General features: G+C 41.4%; 1 protein-coding gene across 1 annotated transcript; it reads right to left on the bottom strand.

Annotated features, from left to right (window-relative positions):
- Positions 1–7,458: 7,458 nt before the first annotated feature.
- On the bottom strand, positions 7,459–22,362 carry LOC311049910 (myosin heavy chain, fast skeletal muscle-like; the record flags this gene model as incomplete). Its single annotated transcript, XM_084063835.1, has 39 exons — positions 7,459–7,557; positions 7,662–7,790; positions 8,397–8,492; positions 8,594–8,698; positions 8,790–8,960; positions 9,087–9,212; positions 9,290–9,493; positions 9,610–9,918; positions 10,372–10,496; positions 10,715–10,880; positions 10,968–11,151; positions 11,330–11,526; positions 11,618–11,736; positions 11,890–12,016; positions 12,204–12,593; positions 12,681–12,771; positions 12,909–13,054; positions 13,146–13,322; positions 13,583–13,825; positions 13,974–14,229; positions 14,340–14,476; positions 14,558–14,681; positions 14,911–15,028; positions 15,745–15,832; positions 16,175–16,239; positions 16,393–16,696; positions 16,856–17,026; positions 17,174–17,323; positions 18,624–18,742; positions 19,117–19,255; positions 20,192–20,295; positions 20,379–20,477; positions 20,788–20,851; positions 20,939–21,031; positions 21,162–21,273; positions 21,364–21,391; positions 21,492–21,648; positions 21,921–22,064; positions 22,156–22,362. 39 exons carry the CDS (start codon positions 22,360–22,362, stop codon positions 7,537–7,539), a joined length of 5,805 nt encoding a protein of 1,934 aa, XP_083919961.1. The 3' UTR covers positions 7,459–7,536.
- Between the last annotated feature and the right edge of the window lie 5,332 nt (positions 22,363–27,694).

The following is a 27,694-nucleotide window of genomic DNA, read 5'->3' as shown; positions in this document are numbered from 1 at the left end:
CTCAAATAATATACTGTGCTATATATATAGTCCTCTCTCCTCCAACTGCTGACTCCTGCAACAGCTGAGGAATGCTTTGTGAGACTCACTTTGATCTGTGACACCTGTAGTTTCCTGTTTTGGTGTGCCATGTGTTAGTGCCATGTGTTCCTACAGAATGGTGCTAAATTCTGAGATAAACATAGTTGTGTATGACCATATAGCCATGAAGCCATTGGGGTAGCTGGTATATAAGCTGAGACCAGTTAGTGTTCTGCGAGCCAGACCAGGGGTATTCCCATTGCAAGTCTTTGCTGCTGTCTCCCATTTTAGAACTAAAATATAATCACCCATTCTTTTAAACTCTGAACTGTTGTCTTTGCCTTATTGTGTCTATCTTATTAGAGTCCTCATCCAGATTTCCAGGACAGAGGTGCAGTCTGAAGACAGAGAAAAAGAGAAAAAACATAGGACAAGACAAAGAAGACTAGACTAGGACAACAAGAACTCAGTCACACTGTCAGTCAGTCAACATCTTCATTTGCGTTCACATTTATCAAGAAATTCGTGAACACAAACAATTTACAAAATACATGCACAAGCTTGGGAAACTCAACAACAAGTGTTTCAGGATACAGATCAAGTATACAGGAAGCATCGTCTCCTCCATATGTGACGAGTCCGACTGACAGTTATCACAGACACTGAACAGAAATTAGCCAATGCCTTAGCTCTTGGCTTGGTCATTCCTGAAATCTGCAGTCCTCTCACCTATATGGACATGACCGAGGCTTCCAAATATAAAAACTGTAATGTAATGTAAAAGCTGTTTACATTGTAACCAAGCAGTAATTAGAAAGAGCTTTCCTAGCACTGGTCGCATCATCTACATAATGTTTCAGTTACAACGGTTGTGTGCATTTAGATGTTAATATTGTAGAAAGACATGTTATAAAAAACGCCATCAACTTGTGTGCTGTGTCTGAAGTTGTCCTAATCCAGGCACACGCATGCACGCGCACGCACGCACGCACACACGCACACACACACACACACACACACACACACACACAATCTTATGAATTTTAATCAAAGTAGCTACATTGGCAAAAGGGAACAAGTCAACTCTGGTCGTCAACGGTTTGTAGGTATGCTTGGTGAGGATCCAAAGGTCGTGGGTTCGATTCCAACCTACACCGTGCAAAAATAAAACACAATGAATAAAATAAACTTCCTTATTGTTTTAACCATCTAAATGGACCAAGATATCGCTTTGGTACACAAATTATGTTTTGATGCTAAAACGTTTGTAAACCCCCCCCACACACACACACACACACACACACACACCCCATACCCCACCGCCACACACAAAAACATTGACGATCTACAAGCCATACATACTACTCACATGCTACTAGTGGTGGAAAGTAACTAAGTACATTTACTCAAGTAAAATGGTGTGTACTGTGCTGACCATCGCCTGATGGTTGGCTGCCAATCACCACTGCTTCCAGTGATTGGTTGGAGAAGACTATTTAAGACCTGTGAACACTTACGGGGAGTGGGGTGGAGGGGTTAGTTCTTTCAGAAGTGCTGTCCTCTGCCCGCTTGATAAGTTGTCATGCTTGTCTTGTTCTGTCATTTGCTATCCCTTTAATATTCAGCTACCCTTCATTAAACTTACTGGTGTAAGTGTTTCTGAAGGTACAATGATAGTAAGTAGTTAAGAATCTAAGCCTAGCTTGATTGTTTGATCTGCCACCAAGCTGTTTGACTCCCAACCACAACCCTGTTGTGGGTATTGTTTAGAGCTACTGGCGCCAGGTTTTTGTAAAATGTAGTTGAGATTAGAGCAGTGAGATTAGATTAGAATTATATTGTAATTTTTATTTGGTGTTGGTTAGGTTAGTTAGAGGTTTAAAAGCATGTTTAGGTTTAGGTTGGTTTATTTGTTTTGTGCCAGGTGCTATTTCCTATTGTTTAAAATCCTGTATTAAAAATCACTTTGTAAAAATCATGCAAAACTAAAAGGTCAGTAATAAAAACAACTTCACTTGCCAATCTGTTATGTGACAATCCTTTATTTCCCCTAGACGGGATTAACGCCACATACCTACTCACCTCCTGGTAGCTGATCTACAAGCTCAGCCTCAATGGAGCCTGGAGGCACACAACCCATAGCCAGAGGGACAGCACCCCACACCCATCACACCCCCCCGCCTTAACACTCCACCTCCATCCCCATACTACCATCAGCTATGCAAGCAGGTGCGTAACCTAAGGCCCCCTTTACACGACAACGGTCTCTAGAGAAAACTACAAAATAAAATATCAGATGTGCCGTCCGTTTAGACAGGAACTGGGTTTCCAGGGCTTGAATCCGCAACTCTCCACGTAAACGGAGGAAAAGGCAAAACGTGTGTCGTTGCTAGATGTTGTGAGATAAATAAGCAGCCAGTTCTATGAAAACAAGCGCCAAAGATGTGACTAGGCTATATTAGCACTTTAAACCTATACAGTACATTGGCTATTTTAAAAAAGATCTTGAAGAGAAATGGTGAAATAATATTTGACATATATAATGAACACGTGTTCAGGAAGGAAGGGGCCCAGCAGCCACAGGCATAGCAGTAGGCAGGTTAAATCCCCTGTAGAACCAATGCAAGATCCTGCTTCCCTCTTGACCCGCGTCACGTACCACAGAGTTTTCTGGTTCACTTGCACCAGCATTATGCTGGGCACTCGCATTACATCCCCATTGGCCAGAATCAGCTGCCGGGTATGGATATTGTCTCTAAGGACGAGAGTCCATCTTGACAGGTTCTTACTCACTTCTTTCTTGGGACCCCTGTGTATCCCACAGAGCCTGACGACAGCAGTTTGGCCACTGGGCAGGGGAAGCAGAGGAACCCAATACATAAGGCTTCATGCTCTCCACACCAGGGGTGAACTCCTTTTTACAGAGAGACCTGAACCTTCCAGTATTTAGCACGTCCTCTTAACTACACTTTAAAAACAAGCCCACAAACCCGCAACACACAACAACCAATATTTACAAGCAACTTTACAGGAAAAATAAGCCCAAAGTCGCTTATAATAAACGGACATGGCAACCCACAGATCAGCTGCACACACTACAGCATTTTCATCCACTAAATAGCTAAATAAAAAGTGTGAGCGCAACGGCACTTTGACGTTTTCACTAGAGAGCGTTGTTGTCTAAACGTGGCTTAAGACAAAAACAGAGCACTGCCCGGGACATTGACAATTTGTACTCTTTATACTATACATTTTTGCCTTGAAGCGGCTCATATTGTTTCTTCAGGAACAATATTTTCTAGTTCTAACTAATGCTGCTGCCATTATGATAAATCTACACACTTTTTACTACTTATTTTTTATTATCTTACTCTGTATGAGATAATAAATAAACATCTTGAATATTTCCCCTCCAATGGGGATCAAACGGATTCATCTCAAGTCTCAGAACACTGTTCCAGGGGATAATTTACAGCAAATAACTAATTGAACAGTAATGTACTAGTGGAGCAGGGATATAGAGGAATGCATGGTATGTTACACATAGAAGTCATCTGGATCCTTGAGGTAAAAGTATGTTAACATCTTTCATTTATTAAAAAAAAAGCATTCAACCGCATGAAAAGTAAATATACTTTGAATGTATTCAAATTCAAACACAACAGGGTATTCCCATATACAACATTATGAGAACAAATATATACGTACATATATCTCGTCACTGTTGGGTGGAAACCCTGTATGTCCAAAACCGTTTCTTTTCTATTACCATTTAAAAAATATCTAAAATTTAAAAAAAATGTGACGATGTGTTGTGGGCTTGTAAATCTGCTATTTACACTACTTTTGTGCAACACTCTTGAATGACAAAGTAGGGCATTAATTTACAAAAAAAAATGTTTTCTGCTCGACAGCGACGAAATGTACATGTTGGTTCTGTAGGTGGCATAGGGCTCACACTGGTGCATTTGCACAAGAATAATCTCTCAAGAACAGGTTAAAAAAACAGCAGAGGGCGCTGTTTTTCCTTTTTTTTTACGATGGGTTCCCAGATTGGCACAAGAATAATAAAACAAGTCACAACAATGTTACAAATTACAAATATACACAAAGTGTAAAGTTAGGGAAAGGCAAACATCTTAAGATGTAACACAACCGCTCATTTATTTTTTTTGTCTGCTAGCCTCTCCTCCTTTGAGATGGTCTCTGTATTTGGGCAGTATATTGTGTCCTTGTATTGGCTGTGTCCTGTTTCCTGTGTTCTGAACTGGCCACACTTTCTGCATGAATTTGCCTCCACTGTCCGCTTGTTGAATCTGGCCTTGGAGGCACGTCGTCTTTGGACATGCTGGTACCTAGCAGCAAAGACCACACGCTGCTGGTCATAAGGTAGCGGGTTTTGCCACAGGCCTTTGATGGTACTGGCCTGCTGGCGGTTCAAGGTCATACGCGTCCGATGGTGCAGGGCTGCAGGCCTACTAAATATTCAGCAAGGCTGTCCACATGGTCCATGTCCGGTATATTATGCTCATCCACAGCCTACAATAGAAATGTACAAACAATAGAAGTGATAATGGATTAAGGACAATTCATTTTGCATTTTGTTAGCCATTTACTGTGTCATTTTAGTTATACAAAAGTGTTCTTAGCAACTGTTCTTTTGGCTCCTGTCCTGTGGCACCAGGCATGGAAGATGGAGGTACGTAGGTGGCAGAGGGCTGAGCTGGTGGTTGTGGTGGAGGTACGGTAGGTGGCAATAATAAAATAACATTTTAATGAAGTGATTTGGTGTTGAGGGAAAAAAGGAGGGGACCAAGAGTACTTATTTATAGGATACATACAGTATAGCATAAGGGTTTTAAATCATTTAATCCACAATTGTTGTCCTAGCCTTATCCTGGTCACACCATTTGTTAATATACCCACTGCTGTAATCTCACAGTGCTAAAGCATTTCAACAGCCCCTTTGGAATTATTGTCTGTCCGTCCGTCTGTGAGCAGCTAATATCCGGCACCGTTGGCCTGGTCACTGCGAAACTGTGCACACCCACTTCCTGGATGCCAAAGCCAAACCTCTGGCCCAAATATTTCAGATTGGCCTGTTATAACGCCACCAGGAGGCCGATTTGGGTAAAACACATTTTTTGATATTACTCCTACAGATTTTGTCCAAACGTCACTCAAATCGATAGACACAGTATTCCCATATTCCTTCCTGATTGCCTAAGATTGGCTTCCAAAGTTTGCAGGACAAAATGGCACTTGAACATTTTCAAATCAGCCTCATAGTGGCACCATAACAGGCCGATTGGCATTTTTAACTACAACTGCACCGATCTGCGTGAAACTTTGCACGCACACTCCCTAGAGGACCTGCATTTTTCACATCTGCTTTTTATAGCGCCACCAAGAGGCCGACTTTTGTGAAACACATTTTTGGATATTACTCCTTCAGATTTTGTCCAAGATCACACAGATCGGTACTCTATAGTCATGTGATCCTGACGCATCTGTCCGATATTTCATATTCCATCCTAATTGGCCAACATTGGTCTGTTTTGAACAAAATGCCTCAAATCATGAAAGCAGCGTGCAATTTCCGTGAAATTTTGCACGCACATTCCCTCTAGGCCGAGGAATAAATGCCATCCTTTTCACATTGGCCTGTTACGGCGCCACCAGCAGGTCTAATTTAGCAAAACACATTTTTGGAACAAAATGCCTCAAATCATGAATGCAGTGCCTGCTTGCCGTGAAAGGCCTAAGATGAAATGGCAGCCTTTTCACGTTGACCTATTATAGCGACACCAGGAGGCCACAATAACCTACCTGACCTGGTGGAGACCTGTGCTCCGAGGAGCACTTTTTCTAGTTATTATATATACTAGACCATACCCGGTCGACGCATCCGTGGGGGGATATGCGCACATGATCTGGCAACCCGGGAGGCGACATTGTTTGACACATAAACGCTAATAAGAAGCTGAGATTTGATGAAATTGAAAAACGGGCTTCACAGTTAAGTTCAGATGGTAATGGTCAATGGCTGTGTGCAAAATCAGAGCAATTGGTCCAGCCACTGAGGAGAACCGGGTAGCTTCACTCACGCACCACTACAGAGGTTACTAGAATTATAGTAGGATATATATATATATATATGTACCGTAGCACTTTGAGATTTGGTTCAAAGTGCTCAGCAGACTTCATTTCAATCGCATGGCACACAACATGATTGTATCAATTAATGCATGTGCAATTGTTAAAGACGGGGTGCCGTGATCCCCCCCCCCCCCCCCCAAAACATAATCATCAGGTATTATGGTTATACTAGGTGGACGATTAAAAAAAAAAAAAAGTGTACAGAAATTGTTAAAATTATGTTTCATGTGGACACGCCTCCAGTTCATTAAGTATACCTGGTTCTCACCTTAGCACCTCCTCCACCACCTTAGCACCACCCACCTGTCCTAGTCCCTCCTCCTCCTCATGCCCACACCTGTTGTGTTATGATAATGAGGGGGATGGTATATTTTTACTATGTCACTAAAGCGCTGTTTCTCTATTGACATGTTTGACCCTCAAGGTTTCAGCCTCCTGGAAGAAACTCCAAATAGTCAGAGAAGACATGAAACACCATAAAAACACCACCAGGGGGCTTAATGAAGTTCTATCAACCTCATAGACACATGAAAAACTGAAAAAGTTCAAAAACATGGCACCAGCTCTTTAAGGATAACATGAACATGACGTACTTCATTGTGAAAATAGCCGATCTACAATCTCACAACATTTCAGATAGCAATGCTTTGTGAGCTTGTAGATCAGCTACTTTCACTAGTTTTGGTACCGAGGAGACATCATATTTCTCTATTAGTAAATGATTTGTGAACAACTGATCTTAGTGTTAGATCAACAGACAGCATCAGGCTGGATGAAGCCTTAGCTCAATCACTACTGTGACAGCCTGTGAGTCCGAAAGTTGAGGGTTCGATTCCTGTCTATGGCCATGGGTTGAGGTGTTCATGAACAAGGTTCTTAATCCTGGATTGCTAGCCACAATCCCGCAGCACTATGCACAGCTGTTGCCAATGCTCATTTGTTAATTACATGGGCTGCTTTGTCTCAAGTTCAATCTATTCGGTTTCTACGTCTTATTGTTGCATATTGCTATTTGTCTTTCATGCCTTGGCCCCGCTTATTGCTGCTGCAGCTTTAATTATTATTATTATGAGCATGCTGACGAGGTCTTGGCACTAGAAAAGCATCCTGTGATTTTCATTGAAAACGTATTAGATGAATTACACATTTATTTATCTTTGCAATGGGTTTACAAAATAGTATATAGTGGACATGTGAGTTGGAACCAGAATACTCAAACCTGACAATAAAAAGTGATTGACAAAGTCATGAATACAAGAAACAACTAAATTATTTTGTTGCCTTTATTGAATACAATACTTTTCATGCGGTTGGGTCATATTTTATGACTTTTTACAGTGACTTGAATTGGAGAACTTATTCAGCAGCTTCTTTTCCCTGTAAAAATAGAAAAATAATTTTAAATATTCAACATGAATCTTTAGTTAAATCTTAGTTAAAGATAGTCAACATAATGAACCTTCATATTGAACAGGTATTACCTTGGAGTCACGACTTTTAGCTCTCATCTTGTTGACCTGGGATTCAGCGATGTCAGCACGCTCTTCAGCCTCCTCCAGCTCATGCTGAACCTTTCTGCACTTGGACAGGTGAGTGTTGGCTGCTTCCTCCTACAATATGATAGAGATGGTTCAAAGCCTCAATATTTGAAAAGAGCATCTTGCAATTATAGTCCAAACAAGAACATTTCAGGAAATTGTAAAGTGTGGTTGTGGCTAATGCAGTATCCCATGTGACATGTTCATGAGGGCCTTGGGACCACAATGAATGAGCCTTGACAGGTTCTCATTGGAACAGCACAGTCATGGCTGTGTTCTTGTCCTTGTTCGGCACCCTAAGCGAAAAATCCCAGCTTAGAGGAAACAAAATATATCGCTTTCTGTAGTCCATTTTGGATTCTTTTACCATTTTGCCTGAAACAAACTGCAGCACGTGTGCATTGTGGTGGAACAGCTTTCTTTTCAGCACCCGTGTTACAGTAACAGGTCAGAGGTACCACAGCTTCCCAGTGGTGCTGATGCCATACACAGAAGCACAGCAGTCTAGAGATGTCATGTGCCGCTCATGGAAAGCAGCGAGATGGACACTGAAACATGCTCTGCTGTTGGTCAGTTTTACATAACTGATTCTTAGTATTCCTTAGTTACAGTATGACAATGGTACTATGCCCATGGCAGCCACAAGTGAAAATTCTTCAATATGTATATTTGTCTTACCGCTTCTTCAGCCTGCCTCTTGTAGCCCTTCACCTTCATCTGCAGTTTGTCTACCAGATCCTGAAGCCTGCCAAGATTCTTCTTGTCCTCTTCAGTCTAAAGTCAGAGTGAATCCATAATATTAGTTTTATGTTCATGCAATCTATTAATTTTGTCAGAGGCATGATGGTTATTTAAGTGAACATGATATACAGTACCTGGTATGTCAGCTCCTTCACTCTCCTCTCGTACTTGCGGACACCTTTAATAGCATCTGCTCCACCTCTCTGTGCACCTTCAACCTCTGCCTCCAGCTCACGCACCTTCACAGTTGAATTGTATACATTATGAGGTTATTTCTTCTCATTTCATTGTCTATGACTATAACCTGTGTTGAAGTAAACTACATCTTACCCTAGACTCCAGTTTCTGGAGCTGCTTCTTGCCTCCCTTCATAGCCAGGTTCTCAGCCTCATCTAGACGATGCTGCAGGTCCTTGACTGTGACCTCCAGGTTCTTCTTCATCCTCTCAAGATGAGAGCTAGTGTCCTGTTCCTTCTTAAGCTCCTCGGCCATCATAGCAGCCTGGAAAGGCATTTTTGTATAAGATGAAATATGTTTTAATGTCCAGCAAGGAAAGTTTTTCTTGGTATCCATCCCACTGCATCACACAACAGACTTGTCCAAGAACGTCACAACATCGTAACTTACATCAGTGATGGCTTTCTTGGCCTTCTCCTCAGCATTCCTTGCTTCTTGAACGCTGTCGTCGACTTCACCTTGGACTTGGGTCAGGTCAGTCTCTAGCTTCTTCTTGCTGTTCAAAAGGCTTGTGTTCTAAAATAAAGATTCCGTTTAAGTATGCATGACTTGAATGTCAAATATTTGATGTTGAAAGTTTCTCGTTGACTTACCTGAGAGTGCAACAGTCCAGCGCGCTCACTAGCATCTACCAGTTCTTGCTCAGCCACTTTGCGGCCTCTCTCTGTCTGTTCCAGAGCCACTCTCAGCTCCTCAATCTCAGCAACCATGAGGCCATTCCTACGCTCCACCATGGCAGCTTGCTCCTTCAGATCTTCTTGGGCTCTGAGAGCATCATCAAGGTGCAGTTGGGCATCCTAAAATAAATCACATTTGAAGTATTGAAGAGAAACATTAGAATGTGACAAAAAAAATCAGAGCAGCTCCACTGTTTGATTATGTGTCTGTGTCTACTAACTACAAAGTGTTGCACCTTAAGTTGTCCCTGGACGTTCCTCAGCTGCTTCTGGGCCTCAGCAGCCTGGCGGTTGGCGTGGCTCAGCTGAACCTCCATCTCGTTCAGGTCTCCCTCCATCTTCTTCTTGATCCTCAGGGCATCATTTCTGCTCCTGACCTCAGAGTCCAGAGTGCCTTGCATGGAGTCAATCACTCTCTGGCTGTTCCTCTTGATCTGCTCCATCTCCTCATCCTTCTCTGCCAGCTTCCTGTCGACCTCACCCTTGATCTGGTTGAGCTCCAGCTGGACACGAAGAATCTTGGATTCCTCGTGCTCCAGAGTACCCTAAAATGTAACACAGGATCAAAATGTAACATCATATACCGCTACACTGTTTGAATATAAAACTTATTGAAAGAATCTAAAATATTATAGTGACCAGAGCATGCCCTGAGCTGGGACCCAACCCTGAACAGGCAACGCTAAGAGAGCTAGCTCGCTCAGAGGAGCAAGTTCAGCCGGGCCACTTCTGTGTGGTCGCAACACTACCCCAATTCAAGTCTAAGCGCTTAACGTTCCACGTACCTCATCCCACCACTGACACCAATGTAGCGAATAATGCAACGACCTGAGCTGGGATTGAACCCGGATCGCTAACTGACCAGTTTGGCACGCAACAGGCAACACCAACAGACCTAGCTCGCTCAGAGGAGTGAGATGTCCAGGCCACTTCTGTGGGGTCGCTACACTATAGAGTATAGACAATTGCATTCTTCATCTAGAAGCTAAAAGTTTTACCTCGGCTTCCTCCAGGGCTGTCTGGATCTCTGACTTCTCTGTCTCCACCTGTTTCTTGGACTTCTCCAGCTCATGGATGTTCTTTCCAGTCTCACCAATCTGTTCAGTCAGGTCTGAGATCTCCTCTGCAGTGGATTGAAAATGAATGAGGAACTTTTCAGTAATCAAGTATTTTGTATTTACATTTGAATGAAGTTGGTGTAGCCCTAATCCAAAATTGAGCAAGTAAAATGATGACATTTTGACCCGTTAACAACACCAGCTTTTGGCTCAAAAGAAATATGCAAAACATATTGAAGCAAAAATAAAAACTGTTAAAAGAATTATGTAGGGAAAGACTCACGTTGCAGGTTCTTGTTCTCACGCTTCATGGTCTCCAGATGGTCCAGAGACTCCTCGTAGGAGTTCTTCAACTTAAACATCTCAGTGCTGAGAGAACGAGCCTCTTTCTGAGCTCCTTCCAGTTCTGCCTGGCCCTCTTCAAACTTCTGCTTCCATTCTGCCAAGACCTGCACAGCATTTGTAATGAAATGTGTCATTTACCCCACTTTATGGAGGAATTATTATGTTTTAAAAACTAATGAATGTCAAAGCACCTTATCAAAGTTCCTCTGTTTCTTGTCAAGGTTGGCAGCCAAACCATTGGCCCTCTCTACATCAATCATGAGGTCTTCCACTTCACCCTGGAGTCTCTGTTTGGTCTTCTCCAGAGAGGCACACTTGGAATTCACAGCTTCGATTTGCTCCTCAGCTTCCTGAAGACGTTGGGCTAGCTTCTTCCTGTTAATCAGTTTTGAATGGAATCAAATTAATGCGGGCAATATTTTGTATAGAGAGTGGTACCTGATAGTGTAAAACATTGATCACTTACTTTGTATAGTGAGTGGTACTTGATAGCGTAAAACACTGATCACTTATAAATAGTGGTGACTGATAGTGTAAAACTCTGATCACTTACTTAGCTTCCTCCAGCTCCTCAGTGCGTTGGACAGCATCAGTCTCATACTTGCTCCTCCACTGACAAACCTCAGCGTTGGCCTTGGACATTCCACGCTGCAGTTCCGCCTTGGCTTCCTGTTCCTCCTCAAACTGCTCCCTCAGAAGGTCACAGTCATGGCGAGCTGATTGCACAGCATGAGCAAGGGCATTCTTTGCCTGTCAAAAGGAAATGGCCAAAATAATGTCATCTGAATGAAACTAGGCCTATTTGTAAAAAAGAAAAAGAAAAAAGAAAACTGTTCCTCACCTTCACCTCCTCTTCAACAACTCTCTTCAACTCCTCAATCTGTTGGGTGAAGGCCTGCTTGCCTCTGGTGAGCTGTGAGACCAGAGCTTCTTTCTCCTCCAGTTGACGACCAAACTCACCTAGTTAGCAATTTTAATATTATTTTCAAACATTTCAAACAACAAAGTCCAGAGATAACTGCTAGTCAAAGCATTATCTCTAATTAGGGTAAATCTGCTCAAGTACCATCGACAAACCATGTACACAAAGTAGACTTTAAGATTAACATTTACCGTTCTCTGTCAACAGTCTTGCTCTCTGAGCTCCAACATCATTGATCTGGCGAACGTTCTCATCACTCTTGGCCTTGATTTCACCAAGTTGGTCTTCAAGGGTGCGGCACATCTTCTCAAGATTTCCCTGGAAATTAACATTGGACATATTCAATCATTGAACAAACCTACATGTATTACCCTGTTTTTTTCCTGATTGGTTCATTCATAAGGATAATTCCTTTTAACAGGTCGTTCATGAAAGTCCTTGCGGTCTTGTTTCCAATGCAAGTATTATCTCAAGAATTATATTATCCACAGGCATTCCATCATACCTTTGCCTTAGCAACAGCTTCCATGTTGCTGGAGAGGTCATCGATCTCCATCTTGTATTCGCTCTTCTCCTTCTCCAGTTTCTGCTTAACACGCTGGAGGTTGTCGATCTGTTCACCCAGTTCAGCCACGCTGTCAGCCTGTTTCTTACGGAGAGCAGAGGCAGTGGCTTCATGCTGCAGGGTGGACTCTTCAAGGTCACGACGCAGCTTCTGGAACTCAGCCTCGCGCTTCTTATTCATCTCTATCTGAGCAGCGGTGGCTCCACCAGCCTCCTCAAGCCTCTCACTGATCTCCTCAAGTTCCCTGGAGAGATCAGCTCTCTGCTTCTCAACCTTGGCACGAGCAGCACGCTCTGCCTCGATCTCCTCCTCCAGTTCTTCAATACGCGCCTTTCAAATGAATGTTGTTAGATTAACATCTGAAAGTAATAATTCACTCTTACTTATTATTAATGATTTTACAGAAAATAAAAATACCTGGAGTTCTTTAATCTTCTTCTGCAGCTGAGCCCCCAAAGATTGTTCATCCTCAATCTTACTCAGAAGTTGGCTTACTTCAAAGTCCTTCCTGTGGAATACAGCACATCATATTTTAGTGTTATTCTGCAGGTGCTTTCTCTCCATGACATTTCATATTGTTATTATTATAAATATGAATTATTACTATTTATATTATTAATTATCCATATTGTTTGTCCACATTACTTCTTTATCTTCTCGTCAGACTGTTGCTTGTCATTCTCCAGGTCCATGATGGATTCCTGGGCCAGTTTCAGATCACCCTCCAGCTTTCTCTTGGTTCTCTCAAGGTCCATGCGGAGCTTCTTCTCTTGCTCCAGGGAACCCTCCAGCTGCACAATAATAAAAAAAAAATAATAATAATTCAGTGAAACAATAAACACAATGTGTTCAAAACATCCGATTCACTTTGGTAAAACTCACATCGTCAACTTGCTGCTCCAGCTTGGTCTTGGCCTTGGTCAGAGTGTTGACTTTGTCTTCCTCTGCCTGCAGGTCATCCAGGGTCTGCTGATGTGCCTCTTGGAGGGCCTTCTTCTCCTTGGTCAGCTTAGCAAGTCCCTCATCCTGAGACGCCATCTCCTCGGTCAGGTTCTTTACCTGGTTAAGCAGAACAGATTTTTTTTGTCATGGAATAGATCATTATTGCACTTGGTCTCTGTCGGGTGGAAACCTCACGGTCAGATCGTCAAGCTTGTAGATTTGCTACTTTTTTTTTCTGTGTGTGTGACGCTGTAGTATGATCAAGTAGGGCGTTAATTTACGAAAAAACACAACGTTTAAATATGGAGATAGGAGTTTTCTATCCAACATCAACGACTACTAACTTGATAAAACCCCAGAGAGTGTATAATCTATACCTTGTTTTCAGTGGCGTGTTTCTCCTTCTCCACTTTGGCCAAGGTGAGCTCCAGGTCATCAATGTCCTTCTTGAGCTCAGAGCATTCATCCTCCAGCTTCCTCTTCTTGGCGGTCAGTTCAGCATTGATCTCCTCCTCGTCCTCCAGTCTCTCAGTCGTCTCTTTGAGCTTTGCCTCCAACTGGATCTTACTTTTAATAAGACCCTCACATCTCTCCTCTGCATCATTCAATGCTTCATCTCCCTTGTGGTCAATGAAAAAGAAAAAAACACAAAAGCATGTCAGCATTTGCTTGTTGGGGGGTACAGACTCTTAGGGAGCATAGTGTGAGAAAGCACAGCTTTGTGATCTGATGGAGGGAATTGTACCATGCCCAGTGTAGCCTACTTACTGATGCTGATGACAGCAGGAGGTTATTTTTCTCCTGTATCAGAGCCACCAGCTTCTCCTCTAGTTCCTTCTTCTTGGCCAGGGCAGCAGCCAGGTCAGTCGTCATCTTTTCGTAGTTCTCCTTCATGTTGGCCAGTTCCTTCTCAGTCTCAGCGCTCTGCAGAAGAGGCTTGATCTTGAAGTACAGCGTCATCCATGGCCAGTTTTTCACATTGCAGAATGAGCGCACGTTGAACTGGATGGTGAAAACGGCTTCTCTGTGGAAAACAGTTTCAGGTTATTAGGATTTGACAACATTTTATTGAACAGAAATGACAAAGATTACTTACAAATTGTACTTAATATTTAATTGATGATTTTAAAGTACCTTCTTGCCATCATTTTAACAAACTCCTTCCTCATGATGTAAGCTCGTGCGAGAGCCTGAGTCATGGTGACCAGAGCAAACAGCTTTTCATCTCGCATCTCCTCCAGCGTACCCAGCAGACCAGCTTTGAAGAACACCTGAACACAATGTTACAAACACTGTAACATCTGTAAAATCAACTTTTCGATAATGTTAAACCAGGTTCACAGTGTGTTTACCTTGGTGTGTCCAAACTTGTACTCATCAACGGGAACGTCAATGGACCCAAGCAGCTTCTCTGAAGCTTTCTTGTTGTCCATGAACGCGCCTTCGGGACATGCGCTGGCATTTAGTACTTTGTACCTGTTTTGCAAAAGTTCATGGTAATTTTTCCCTGGCATTCAGTACTTTGTACCTGTTTAGCAGAAGTTCATGGTCATTTTGCGCTGATATTCAGTATTTTGTACCTGTTTTGCCTAAGTTCATGGTCATTTTGCGCTGGCATTCAGTACTTTGTACTTGTTTTGTAAAAGTGGGTCATTTTGCATTAATAGGTGTGGAACTAAAAGCTGCTGGAAAAAGGAATGAATACCTCTGCTTGAAGTCAGCATAGGGGATTCTGCTGGGGAAGCCCTTTCTACAGATTCTGATGCCCTCCAGCACACCGTTACACCTCAGCTGGTGGATAACCAGGAAGTTCTCCATCAGGCCTGTAAAGATGTTGCTTCAATATTATTATTAGGACAGAATAGTAACACACACTGGCCAAAGGAGGAGGAGGAGGAGGAGGCGCAAGGCGGGGCTTTGATACCAGGCGGCGCGAGTAGGAGGAGGAGCGAAGCGGGGCTTTGAAGCGGGGCTTTGATACGAGGCGGCGCGAGGCGACGCGAGGAGGAGGAGGAGGCGTGAGTCGGGGCTTTGATGCGAGGCCGACCTGGCTTTTGTTGTTCCCCCCCACATAGTCATAGTCAGAAAGCTACGCTAGGGGAACGCTGAACACGTGTTCACACGCACACGTTATAATAGTTATTGTCCATGACGGAGGCGCGCCGACTCAGCAGAGCTTGAGGCCGAGGTGGCGCTCCCTCGCGCCTCCAGGCGCGAGTGCCCACGCCGACCGGCTGAAGGTCTGCTAGTCGAATCAGCGCCGTCCGAGTTGTGAACCGATAGGGGGAGAATAGATCTTTTCATGGGTTACAGTATATGGTTACTATCCAGTGTCCACGACGACACACATGTGTGTGTATGTGTGCGCATGCACACGCACATGCGTGTGGCTTGCATTCATTGCCCTCTAGTGTTGGTTCTACAGAATTGCCTGGGTGGGTGGTAAAAATAAGCGCTCCTTCTTCAATTTCCCTGGAATGCCAATTTCCCTGTAAAATATATATAGATATAGATATAGATATAGATTTTCTGTGTTTACCTGGAGTCTTGGACTCGTTGGGAATCAGGCAACGCACAAAGTGAGGATGAGTGCTCCTCAAGTTGGTCATCAGCACGTGCAAGTTCGCCTATTGAGACATAAAAGAGCCAATTAGGCTTATTATTAGTAAAAAGTCATACAATATTTTACTTTTTCCTACACTACATTTTTTAAAAATCTTTAGATACTCGTTACTTTGCAGATTTAGATTGTTCTAAAACATACATTAACCACTTAAGCCGTATTTTAAACTTCAGCCATTCAACGATAGCTGATCTACAAGCTCACAACATGTGATACAGAAATTGTTTAATTCTAACATGAAAAGACCTGCCTTTCTTACATTTCTTACATGGATATAATGTTGATAATAATAATGCTTCCTTCTTACAGGTTTATAATTGTGATGATAATGAATACATATTATTACCCTGAAAGCACTAGACACAGTCTGCATGGAACCACCCTTCTTCTTGCCTCCCTTTGCTCCAGCCACTGAGGACAACCGGGCAGAACAGGTTTTGGTGACAGGTTTCGGTGACAGAGGTTTGGGGAATTATAGGAGGATTATTACATTAATAAACATACCTTCAGGCTCAGGTGGGGGATAGAACACATTATATTATATTATTATATTAATAAACATACCTTCAGGCTCAGGTGGGGGATATAACACAGACAGCAGCTTCACTGAAGACTTCTGGTACAGCTGCACCACAGAGTCGTTCAACGGGTCTTTATTCTTCTCTAGCCAGCCTGTGATGCTGTAGTCCACCGTTCCAGCGTAGTGAACCAGGGAGAAGTGGGCCTCACCCTTGCCTTTGGCAGGCTTGGGCTTCTCAAAGGCTTTACACTTTCCAAGATGTGTGCCATGCAACTTGTCGCAGAAAGTTTTGTCTGAAGCCTTTGGGAACATGCACTCCTCTTCAAGGATGGAGAAGATGCCCAAGGGCTTTTTAAAGGAGACAAAAGAGACAATGACAAAAACAATATTGACATAATGTCCATTAAAGTACAACATAATAGTATACCTTCTTAGTGAGCTCAATGCAGACAGCCAGGTCCATGATAATTTATTATATTATAATATGATATAATAATAATTGTATACCTTCTCAATGAGCTCAATGCAGACAGCCAGGTCCATGCCGAAGTCAATGAGGTCCCATGGGATTCCTTCCTTCTTGTATTCCTCTTGCTCCAGAACAAACATGGTGTGGTTGAAAAACTGTTGCAGTTTCTCATTGGTGAAGTTGATGCACAGCTGCTCCAGGGTATTGAACTGTGAGTGAAAATATCATTAGCCTGCAGTCTCTTTGTGACATTAGCCTGCAAAGTCTTTGTGACAAAAATAATGAGTATCCCACTTAAATCAAGTCCATGTCACTTAAAACAAATCCAATGCCACTTAAAACAAGCCCATGCTTACATCAAAGATTTCAAAACCAGCGATGTCCAGCACACCAATATAGTAGTTTCTCTGCTGCTTGGTGTCCAGCATCTCGTTGATCCTAACGACCATCCACAAGAACTCCTTCTCATAGATGGACTTGGCTAAGGCACCGACTGAGTTCATTACCTAAGGAAATAGGAACGTTATTAGTAGGGGTGTGAATTAAACAATTTATAATTTACAATTAAGCATTTAGCTGACTATCTTAATCCAGAGCAATTTACAGTAAGCAAGGACAACACGAGGTAATATATGAAATGTAAAGCAATAGTAATCTAGGATCATAGGTAAACCAAGAACCTCTCATCGGTCTAAACTGTATAATCTGTACATTGAAACTATAGGATACCAGGTCTATAAATGAACCTGGCATCTGTCTACATAACATGCTATCTAAAATACATTTTGGCCTTTGCATAAGCTTGCAAGGTCTTCAAGGCTAGGGCAAGTGCTACGGCAAGTGCTACGGGCTAGGGTGGAGTCTGAAGAGGTGAGTCTTCAGATTACGGCGGAAGATTGGGAGTGAGTCTGCAGATCTAACTGCAATGGGAAGTTTGTTCCACAGTTTGGGAGCCAGAAGGGAGTGTTTTAGGGAAGGTTCTGACAGCTTCCCTGTGTTAGCTGATCTGAGTGAGCGGGAGGGGTTGTAGGGTTGGATGCACAATGTGTAGTGTTTTTATTTTTTACAGGTATAACAATACTGTTAAAATAAAACGTCAGAGGTGCATGGTACTGCACATGTTCCTGCGGAGTGATTTTTTTGTATGCCCTTCATATATTAAATTAAAAAAAGATTCATTTGAACTAGAAAAAGTGCATCCCGGAGCACAGGTCTCTGCGAGGTCAGGTAGTTGTTGTGAGCCGGCAATGTTGATGAAATATGAAGAATCGGACAGATCCATCTTGATCACATGACTATAGAGATAATGTGTTCCGATCTGTGTGAAGTTTGGACAAAATCTCTACGAGCAATATCAAAAAATGTGTTTTGCAAAAATCGGCCTCCCTGTGGCGCTATAATAGGGTAATGTCAAAAGGGTGGCATTTCTTCCTTGGCCTAGTGGGAAAGTGAGTGATTTATTTTTATGGAAATTGCACGCTGCGTTCATTATTTGAGGCATTTTCTTGAAAACGGAGCACTCCTGCAAACTTTGGAAGCCAATCTTAGCCAATCAGGATGGAATATGAAAATCTGAAAGACGTTAAATGACTATAGAGATGCTGTGTACCGATTTGCGTGATGTTTGGGCAAAATCTGTAGGTGTAATATGGTGCAAAACATAATCTCTGCCACGCCTTCGGCCTGGCGTAGACAATAATGTTGACACAACTCAAAAAGACATTAGAGTTATTATGGTATGCTTTGTTGAGAATATAAGGTGTGTATGAATGAAATCAGAACATGGAAATAATGTAACTTAATCACCTGTGGCACAGTTTGTCCCTTAGTGACATACTCGTTTCCGACTTTCACTCTGGGGTAGCAATACGCCTTAAGCATCTCTGCTGAGTTTATGCCCAACAGGTAGCCAATCTTGTCAGCCTCTGAAATGTACATACAATTTGCAATTTACAATTTAGGCATTTAGCAGATGCTCTTAATCCAGAGAGTGGTTTACAGTAAGCAAGGTAAACACAAGGTAATATGTCAAATGCATAGAGATAGTAATCTAGGATCATAGGTAAACCAACTAATCATCAGTCTAAACAGTATACTATTAAAAAAATAAAATAATGGAAATGTATTGGAAAATATATATCCTTAGTTAATTTAAAATATAAGTAAATACAATACTTGTAACGAAGTATGCATTATTTTCATTCCTTTAAAATGCAGCTCAACCTCCCCTCCGTGATAATGATAAATAAAAAATAAAAAATAATAATGATTATATTAATAATGATAAAGATCAGCTCACCCTCCGTGCCGTCAGGTTCTGCCTGTTCCTCACGCTGCTTCTGTTTGAACTTCAAGACCCCATGATGCATCACTGCACCGGTGAGCTTGTAGATTAACTGTTTTTCCTCACCGTTGAAGCCCAGGACGTCAATAGCCTCCTGATGTCAATAAGCAGAGATGTATTCAAAAGATTGAAATGAAGTCTTAGATTAACATACATAATATAGAACTGTGTGCAACTCAACAGTTAACACACCAACATACAGTATAAGTGTAAATACATGGTATCTGCACATTTCTAAAGTGACAATTTAGGGCTTTTAAGACCAAACATAAAAAAGTAAATAAGACCATTACTGCGTCAAAAGTAATCAACAAACTATACTATATTATTATTATTTTGGGGTCACGACACGGCCTGAAAACTTTGAGAATCACTGCTTTATAGAGCACCGAAGTCCTGACGTCACTGCCAGTAGAGGGCGCTGTTCCGCTGGTTCGTGGCTTTACTTTTTGTGTTGATATCCTCATTAGGGAACATTAGATCGCCTCATATAAGAACTGTGTTCCAAAAATTAGACACACCACCCTGGCGAATTTACTCATATGGATATGAAGCATCGACTGAAGGTGTAACTGTAAATGTACACATTTACCCAAAGAGTAACACAATATAAACACTAGAAACGAGTCAAACAACCCAAAGACTACATTTCCCATGAACGCGGCTGCTGTGGGGACAGTGTTTTCAGACTCGGAAGTAGTAGTTCTTAAGACTTTTAAGGCAGAATTAATTCCATTTTCGCCAGAAACAGGCTGTATCAAATATGAATGAATATCATAAACGATGCAGAGCCACCCCCCTGACAGAATCGCCAGGGTGGTGTGTTTATTTTTGGAACGCAGTTCTTATATGACGTGATCTAAGATTCCCATATGGGGATTTCAACACAAAAAATAAAGCCACGAACCAGTGGAACAGCGCCTTCTAGTGGCAGTGACGTCAGACATCTGTGCTCTATAAAATATATTTAGCAGAGCAACTGACTGCAGTTCACAGTGAGTATTAGAAAGATTAAAATATGTTCACTAACATCAGTAGCGTCCAGCTCCTCCTTGTCATTAATGCTGGCCACAGTGATCACACCCATGCTGATCAACGGGAAGTCGTAGGGGTTGGCGGAGATCAGACACATTTCTTAAAAGGGATTAAAAAAGGATGAACATGTGTTTTTATTCATTCATTTATGTTCTCACAGCATCATCAGTAATTTCACTTACCAATAATCTCAGGTTTGTGGTTGGTCATCATCTGGAAAAAGATGTGGTAACCTCTCTCTGCAGAAAGCTGGTAGGTCACTCTAGACTTCTCCAGCAGATCTATATGGGTTGTACATAACTCATAATAATAATAAGGGTAATAATAATAATAATAATAATAATAATAATAATGATAATAATAATAAGGGTAATAATAACGATAATAGTGATAATAATAATTATCATCATCTATATGGGCTGTACACAACTCATAATAATAATAGTTATGATAATAATAATTATAAATGTAACAATAATAATAATAATAATAATAATAATATAACATTTATATGGGTTGTATATAACTCAAAACGTAATCCTCAAATGAACGCATACTGTATAATTTATCATCTGTGAACTTCATACTTACATGTCTCAATATCAGCACTGGCCAGTTTACCCGTTGTGCCGAAATGGATTCTGATGAATTTACCCTGTTTGATATAGCAACATTTGTTTCATCCTTCTACATTGTGGAATTATTGCAGGTTTTCTCATAAAATGTCATTATTTATACTTACAAAGCGAGAGGAGTTGTCATTCCTAATAGTCTTGGCATTACCATAGGACTCCAGCAAGGGATTGGCTGCAATAATCTGATCCTCCAGTGACCCCTAGAATGTTTTAGACATCGCACAATTTAAAATATGGTCAGAATTCTTTTAAATTGAATTGCTATATTGCATATAAATGCTTCATGTTCAAAAACATTTATTTGTTCAAGTTAAAAACCTGTACATATACCTTGATTTTACCGCTATCGGCCGCACATTTTTCTCCACTAGAACTAGCTGCTGTTGCAAAGTACTGGATGACACGCTTGGTGTTCACAGTCTTTCCAGCACCGGATTCTCCACTGGTTATAAATGCATTAATTCAGAGAAATGCAGTTAGTGAACTTGTGTACAATGTTCTTTTTTTAATGCCTATTAGATGGGAAACTTACGTGATCAGGACAGACTGGTTCTCTTTATCTGTAAAATGTAAAGCAAACTTTTAGTCACGGATCCAGCACAAAACCATTATACTGTAGTTATATATTTGTTTTACATTGTCCTGACTAGTAGTACGTACCCATCAGCATGAACTGATAAGCGTTGTCAGAGACAGAAAAGATGTGGGGTGGAGCCTCAATACGCTTCTTGCCTCTGTAGGCATTTACAACCTCCTGGTCGTACACTGGGAGCCACTTGTAGGGGTTCACAGTTGCACAAAACAAGCCAGAGTAGGTCTGAAGGGGAGAAGAGAGAGAACATTAACATCACACAACATAGCACTGAGCATGCCACATATCTGGGACAACAGATCACTAGAGCTGTCATTAGTCACAACTTGCAATTGGCATCAACTAATGAGCAAGTTAACTTCAGAACCATGACGAGTTTGTTTGAATTTGTTATTCAATGGTTTTCACTTGATGATATAACTTGTGCTCTGTGTTTTTTTTTCTTTGCTATCGACAGGTGCAATACTGTACTGTTCTCAGCATGTAGAAAACCTTACATAGATCATCCATGCTGCATAACGGTCTTTGAGGTTATACAGGACAGTGGCTTCAGTGAGGTGGGTCATCATGGCCATGTCCTCAATTTTGTCATACTTGGGAGGGTTCATAGGGGTGACATCAGCCTCCTTTGCAACTCTTTCCTAAAAAATTTAAACACAACTTTAAAATATGTCTTGCAATTACAGTTGTACTGTGTCACTATTTGATTTTAGTACACCTCTACCTACGTACCTCCTTTGTGTCGAGCATTTCCACGGTGACTTTGCCACCGTCCTTACTTATGATTTTACACTTGAGATACAGCTCCTTAGCATCAGTCACAAATGCTGCAGATTTGGCATCAAAGGGCATAGCTTGAGCCTCCATTCTCTCCTTCTCTGGCTTACGGAGGTAAATGGCGGCCTTGCCATACTGCTCCATCTCTGCGTCCGTACTCATGATGGCGGCTTTCTGTAGACAGACAAATAGATGGTGTTGATGCCTTTGCTGACTGAGATCTGAGCAGATAAATGTATGAATATGTAAGACTATTCTTATAAGCTGTATCTTATTGTAGTTTTATTAGAAAACTTATGAACACTCACTTTTTCCCTCTACCCAGTAGCAGTGGAACCTTTCACAAGTGCAACTTGTGTGGAAAAAGTGTGGAGGACACAAACATGACTTGAATGATACACTTTAATACACAATTTTATACATTAAATAATGCATAGTATTAATGTATAAAATTACATTAATACTATGGAGTACGCATACAAAGTTTTACACAGATCGTGCAGTTATAGGTAAAAACTCGAATCGGCCTGTTATAGCGCCACCATGCGGCTGATTTGAAAAATTTCAAGTTGCATTTCTTCCTCGGCCTAGTGGGATTGTGCGTGCAAAATTGCACGGAAATTGCACACTTGTTCAAAATGGAGCACTCCTACAAACTTTGGAAGCCAATCTCAGCCAATCAGGATGGTATATGAAAAATCTGAAAGACCCGTTTAGTTTAATGATTATAGAGATACTTTGTACAGATTTGCGTGATGTTTGGACAAAATCTGTAGGAGTACTGTCAAAATCGTCCTCTTGGTGGTGCTATAACAGGCCCTTGTGAAAAATTTGGGCCAGAGGTTCTGCTTTGGCATCCAGGGAGTGTACACAGAATCGCTGCCATCATGGCAACAGTGCCGGAGATTAGCTGTTCACAGACTGACACACACGGACGGACGGACGGACAGGGTTCAAAACATGCCTTCGGCTTGGCGGACACAATTAATTAATAATAATGACTCCAATTGATGTATGATTCTCAAGGACACCTCAACACATAACAGGGGCTATATACCAGTCAGCCTCTTTGCCTGAAGTGTATCTTATGTTTGTAGGCCTAAAAGACAACTGAATAAAATGTCATGCAGCTAACACAATACATCTACGTAAATGACTAACATGACTAATACGTTGAAATGACTATGAATATATAACGTGTTTAATACATTTATATGTCTATGAATAGCTAACAGGACTAATACATTTAATTGGCTATGAATAGCTAACGTCTTTAATACATTTGTATGTCTAGTATGAATATCTAACACGTCTAATACATTAATATGACTATGATGGAGAGATGGAGTCTCACTCACCAGCAACTGGAACTCTGAACTCCCCCAATGCTCCATGTCAACCATCTCAGCCTGCTTATATATTGGTGTTTATTGCATGCTTTGCATAAAGTAACAGCAGGACTTTCCTTAAAAGGTCCCTTAATTCCATTTGACATTGAGACGGTTTAGCCATAAAACTATTTAAAATCTATAAATAAGCCACATCAAGGAACTGTAAATGTCACTTCCAACATTCACCCCATACTTGGTATTTGAGGTGAATGGGGTGAACTTGCTTCTTGGTTAATATCTATTTGCCAGTGGCTATTAAATTTAATCACTGCTGCCTGCATAAAAATAATCTGTATAAGGGGGGTTGCAGGGTGCTGAGTTTCTTCACTTGGTGTCACTATGTCAAATAAATTAATTGGAATAGGTTAATATTCAGAGGTGGAAAGTACATTAAGTACATTTTGCTGCTAATAGCCTACTTATAGGCCTACATACTTTGTATGTAGGCATGTCTGACATGTCTGGCTGGGATTAAGGTTGGTCCCTTGCCCCCTAAATGTCATCCCATAATAAAGTGGCTCACAATGTTATTTTCATCCCTTGTACTGTATTGTATTTCATTTCAGCATTATATTTCAGCATCAACCGATTCATTAACAGACTATGTAATGTATTGCACCCTCAGCCTCTCTCACACAGCTGATTCAGTCCAAGGTTGTCACAGCTTGCCTATCAAATCAAGCAGATACTAAAATAGCCTAAACACAAATCTAGAGGCTTTAATGAATAGACTATAGTCAGACATAACTTCTGACTGTATTACCTGTACTGTTAATAAGTGTGTTAATAAACTATTCAATCAATCAAAAAGGGATGTGAACAGAACTAGCTGGGCCCCTGAAAAGGACCAGTGAATGAGCCCTCCCCAAATCTGCTTTACTCATATCAATGCATGTGTGTGCTCTCTCTGTCCTTCAGGAATACACATTTAAACTGATAGAGACTTACACAGATACTGTAGGAGGTTATATCTCTGCTGTCCGGCAGGAACCAGCTAACTCCAAAATGTTAATTTGTCAGGAAATGAAAAAAAAAAAACATGGAGTTAGGATGTTTTGTTCATCATTGATAAGAACAGCTGAATGGATCTCCAAGCTCACAATGAGGTTGGAGGTCAAAAGGGGGTGAAGCCTGGAGTCAGCAAAACCAGCTAACTCCACCCCGCTTTGCTGGAGTTAGCTGGTTTAGCAGAAGGTTTGAGGATCCAATGTAGTTAGCTGGTTTTGTCAAAAGTACTTTTTAATACTTTTCATTGGTTCAATATTTTTTTTACCAACACACAGACGTAAAGGGTGTTCAATAGCACTGATTTATGGAAAAAACATGCAAAAGCGAAAGAATCGAGTTAGCTGGTTCCTGCCGGACAGCAACGAGTATAGTAAGTGCAGACACACACACACACACACACACACACACACACACACACACACACACACACACACACACACACACACACACACACACACACACACACACACACACACACACACACACACACACACACACACACACACACACACACAACATCTTTATTTGCATCATTCACATACTGTATCAATAAATTCTTGACCACAAACAATAGTAGATGCAAAAGCTTGGGAAACTCAACAACAAGTGTAGCCTATAAGTAGGATATTAGCAGCAAAATGTACTTAATGTACTTTCCACCACTGAATATTAACCTATTCCAATTAATTTATTTGACATAGTGACACCAAGGAAGAAACTCAGCACCCTGCAACCCCCCCAGTTATACAGATTATTTTTATGCAGGCAGCAGTGATTAAATTTAATAGCCACTGGCAAATAGATATTAACCAAGAAGCAAGTTCACCCCATTCACCTCAAATACCAAGTATGGGGTGAATGTTGGAAGTGACATTTACAGTTCCTTGATGTGGCTTATTTATAGATTTAAAATACTTTTATGGATACAGGAAGCATCGTCTCCTCCATATGTGGCGACTGGCAATTATCACAGACACTGAACAGAGATGAGCCGATGCCTTAGCTCAGGGGTTCCTAAAACTATAGACCAATCTATCAGTAGATCACAAAGGCTGTTCAGGTAGACAGCATGCCATAAGTCACCTTAATTCAAGTGGAATCTGCCACTTGAATTAAGGTGACTTGATTGATTGACATGAAGAACGGCCTGTCAGCTCCCTTCACTGATTCTATAGTAGGCAAACCCACAATTCATTGCTTTGTTTTAGAGAGAGTGTTGGGTGTGAACATAGCTTTGTAAAGTTATATTATATAAAACCTACTACTTCCCTATACAGAATGGGAGGAAGACTACGCCCCCCCCCCCCCCATAAGAGAAGATTTTTTTATGGCTCTAGCAGTGATTCTCAACCATTTTAATTTCAAGGACCCCCAGTTTGACATGCATTAGGGCTACGGACCCCCATTTAATGGCATTTCTATCACTTGGACCGCAATTTATATTGTAAAATCTATGTCAATTTAACTCTGAGAGTGTACAAATGGAACCAAATGGACCCGTTAGGGTCCATTTGGTTCCATTTGTACACTCTCAGAGTTACAGACCCATAAGGGTCCATTTGGTGCCTAATCTATCATTTAGCTGGGGACCCCCTGGAACTCCCTCAGGGACCCCTGGGGGTCCCCGGACCCCACTTTGAAAACCAATGCCTTAAGGGATCTTATGTATTTTAAAAGTATTTTAAAGTACTTTCAGCAATGGTTTAAGATCTTGTTGAGCTGGTCATTTTAAAAGTAGCTCATGTCAAAACAAAGAGTGGGCACCCCTGCCTTAGCTCTTGGCTTGGTCATTCCTTTAATCTGCAGGCCTCTTACTTATGGACATGACTGAGGCTTCCAAATATAAACACAACTTCTTTACATTGTAACCAAGCTGTAATTAGAAAGAGCTTTCCAAGCACTTCTCACATCATTTACATTAACGTTTCCAGTTACAATGGGTGTGTGTGCATTTAGATGTTAATATTGTAAATGTTGGTTTACTTTGAGATGTTATAAAAAACGCCTCCAACTTTTGCATGCTGTGACTGAGCGAGCACGCACGCACACACCCTCATTTTATTGCTATTTTAACCATGCTCTTTATGTATATATTTGATTGTAGAACAAGTCATATTTAACTTGTTTTTCTTTCTTTCTTTCTTTCTTTCTTTCTTTCTGTTCCTTACCCATTTCTTGAAACTGTACATTTTTGGAGCTTCTGCCTGCAAGTGTGGAATGTAGTGAAGGTCACATATTTACAGCTTTAAAAATGTATTTATTTGTGATTCACTGCAAAGTACTGATCATGTCCATCATCACACACCTCTCTGTACCCAGAAATATACAAAACAGGGACCAGTCACAGAGGAGTTGTGAGACACAACTCACAACTCAGAGGGGTACAACAGACCCCAGATCAACGGCCCAGGGGGGGCAGGGGCCCCTCCCATGCTATGCGATCTAACACAACGATTTACTTACTGACTTACAGTATGTTCTCTCAGCCTGAATTATTGTTTCAGTCCGGCCTTGCCACAGGGTGAAACAGAGAAAGGAATTTCAAAACCCAAATAGCATATCTCTGCTGACCGGCAGCAACCAGCTAACTCCAAAATGTTCATTTTTCAGGAAATGACAAAAACAAAACAAAAAGTGGAGTTAGGAGGTTTTGTTCATCATTGATAAGTACAGCTAAATGGACCAACAAGCTCACAACGAGGTTGGAGGTCAAAAGGGGGTGGAGCCTGGAGTCAGCAAAACCAGCTAACTCCACCCCCTTTGATGGAGTTAGCTGGTTTAGCAGAAAGTTTGAGGATCCAATGGAGTTAGCTGGTTTTGTAAGAAGCACTTTTTAATACTTTCCATTGGATCAATATTTTTTTAATCAACACATAGACGTAAGGGTGTTCAATAGCACTGATTTATGGAAAAAAAATGCAAAAGCAGGAAAATAGAGTTAGCTGGTTTCTGCCGAACAGCAATAAAGAATGAATACAAATGGGAAATCAGGTAAATACCGTAGCCACTTACTCCCTATACACTGTACTTAGTTAACCAGAGTCCCCCAGAGCTCTATAGAAGGCCCCCTTTGTCGAAACTAGCAGATCTACAAG

The sequence above is a fragment of the Gymnoscopelus microlampas genome, assembly GCF_963454915.1.
Source record: "Gymnoscopelus microlampas genome assembly, chromosome: 8".
Taxonomy (NCBI): Eukaryota; Metazoa; Chordata; class Actinopteri; order Myctophiformes; family Myctophidae; genus Gymnoscopelus; species Gymnoscopelus microlampas.
This window is presented reverse-complemented; position numbering and strand designations above follow the sequence as displayed.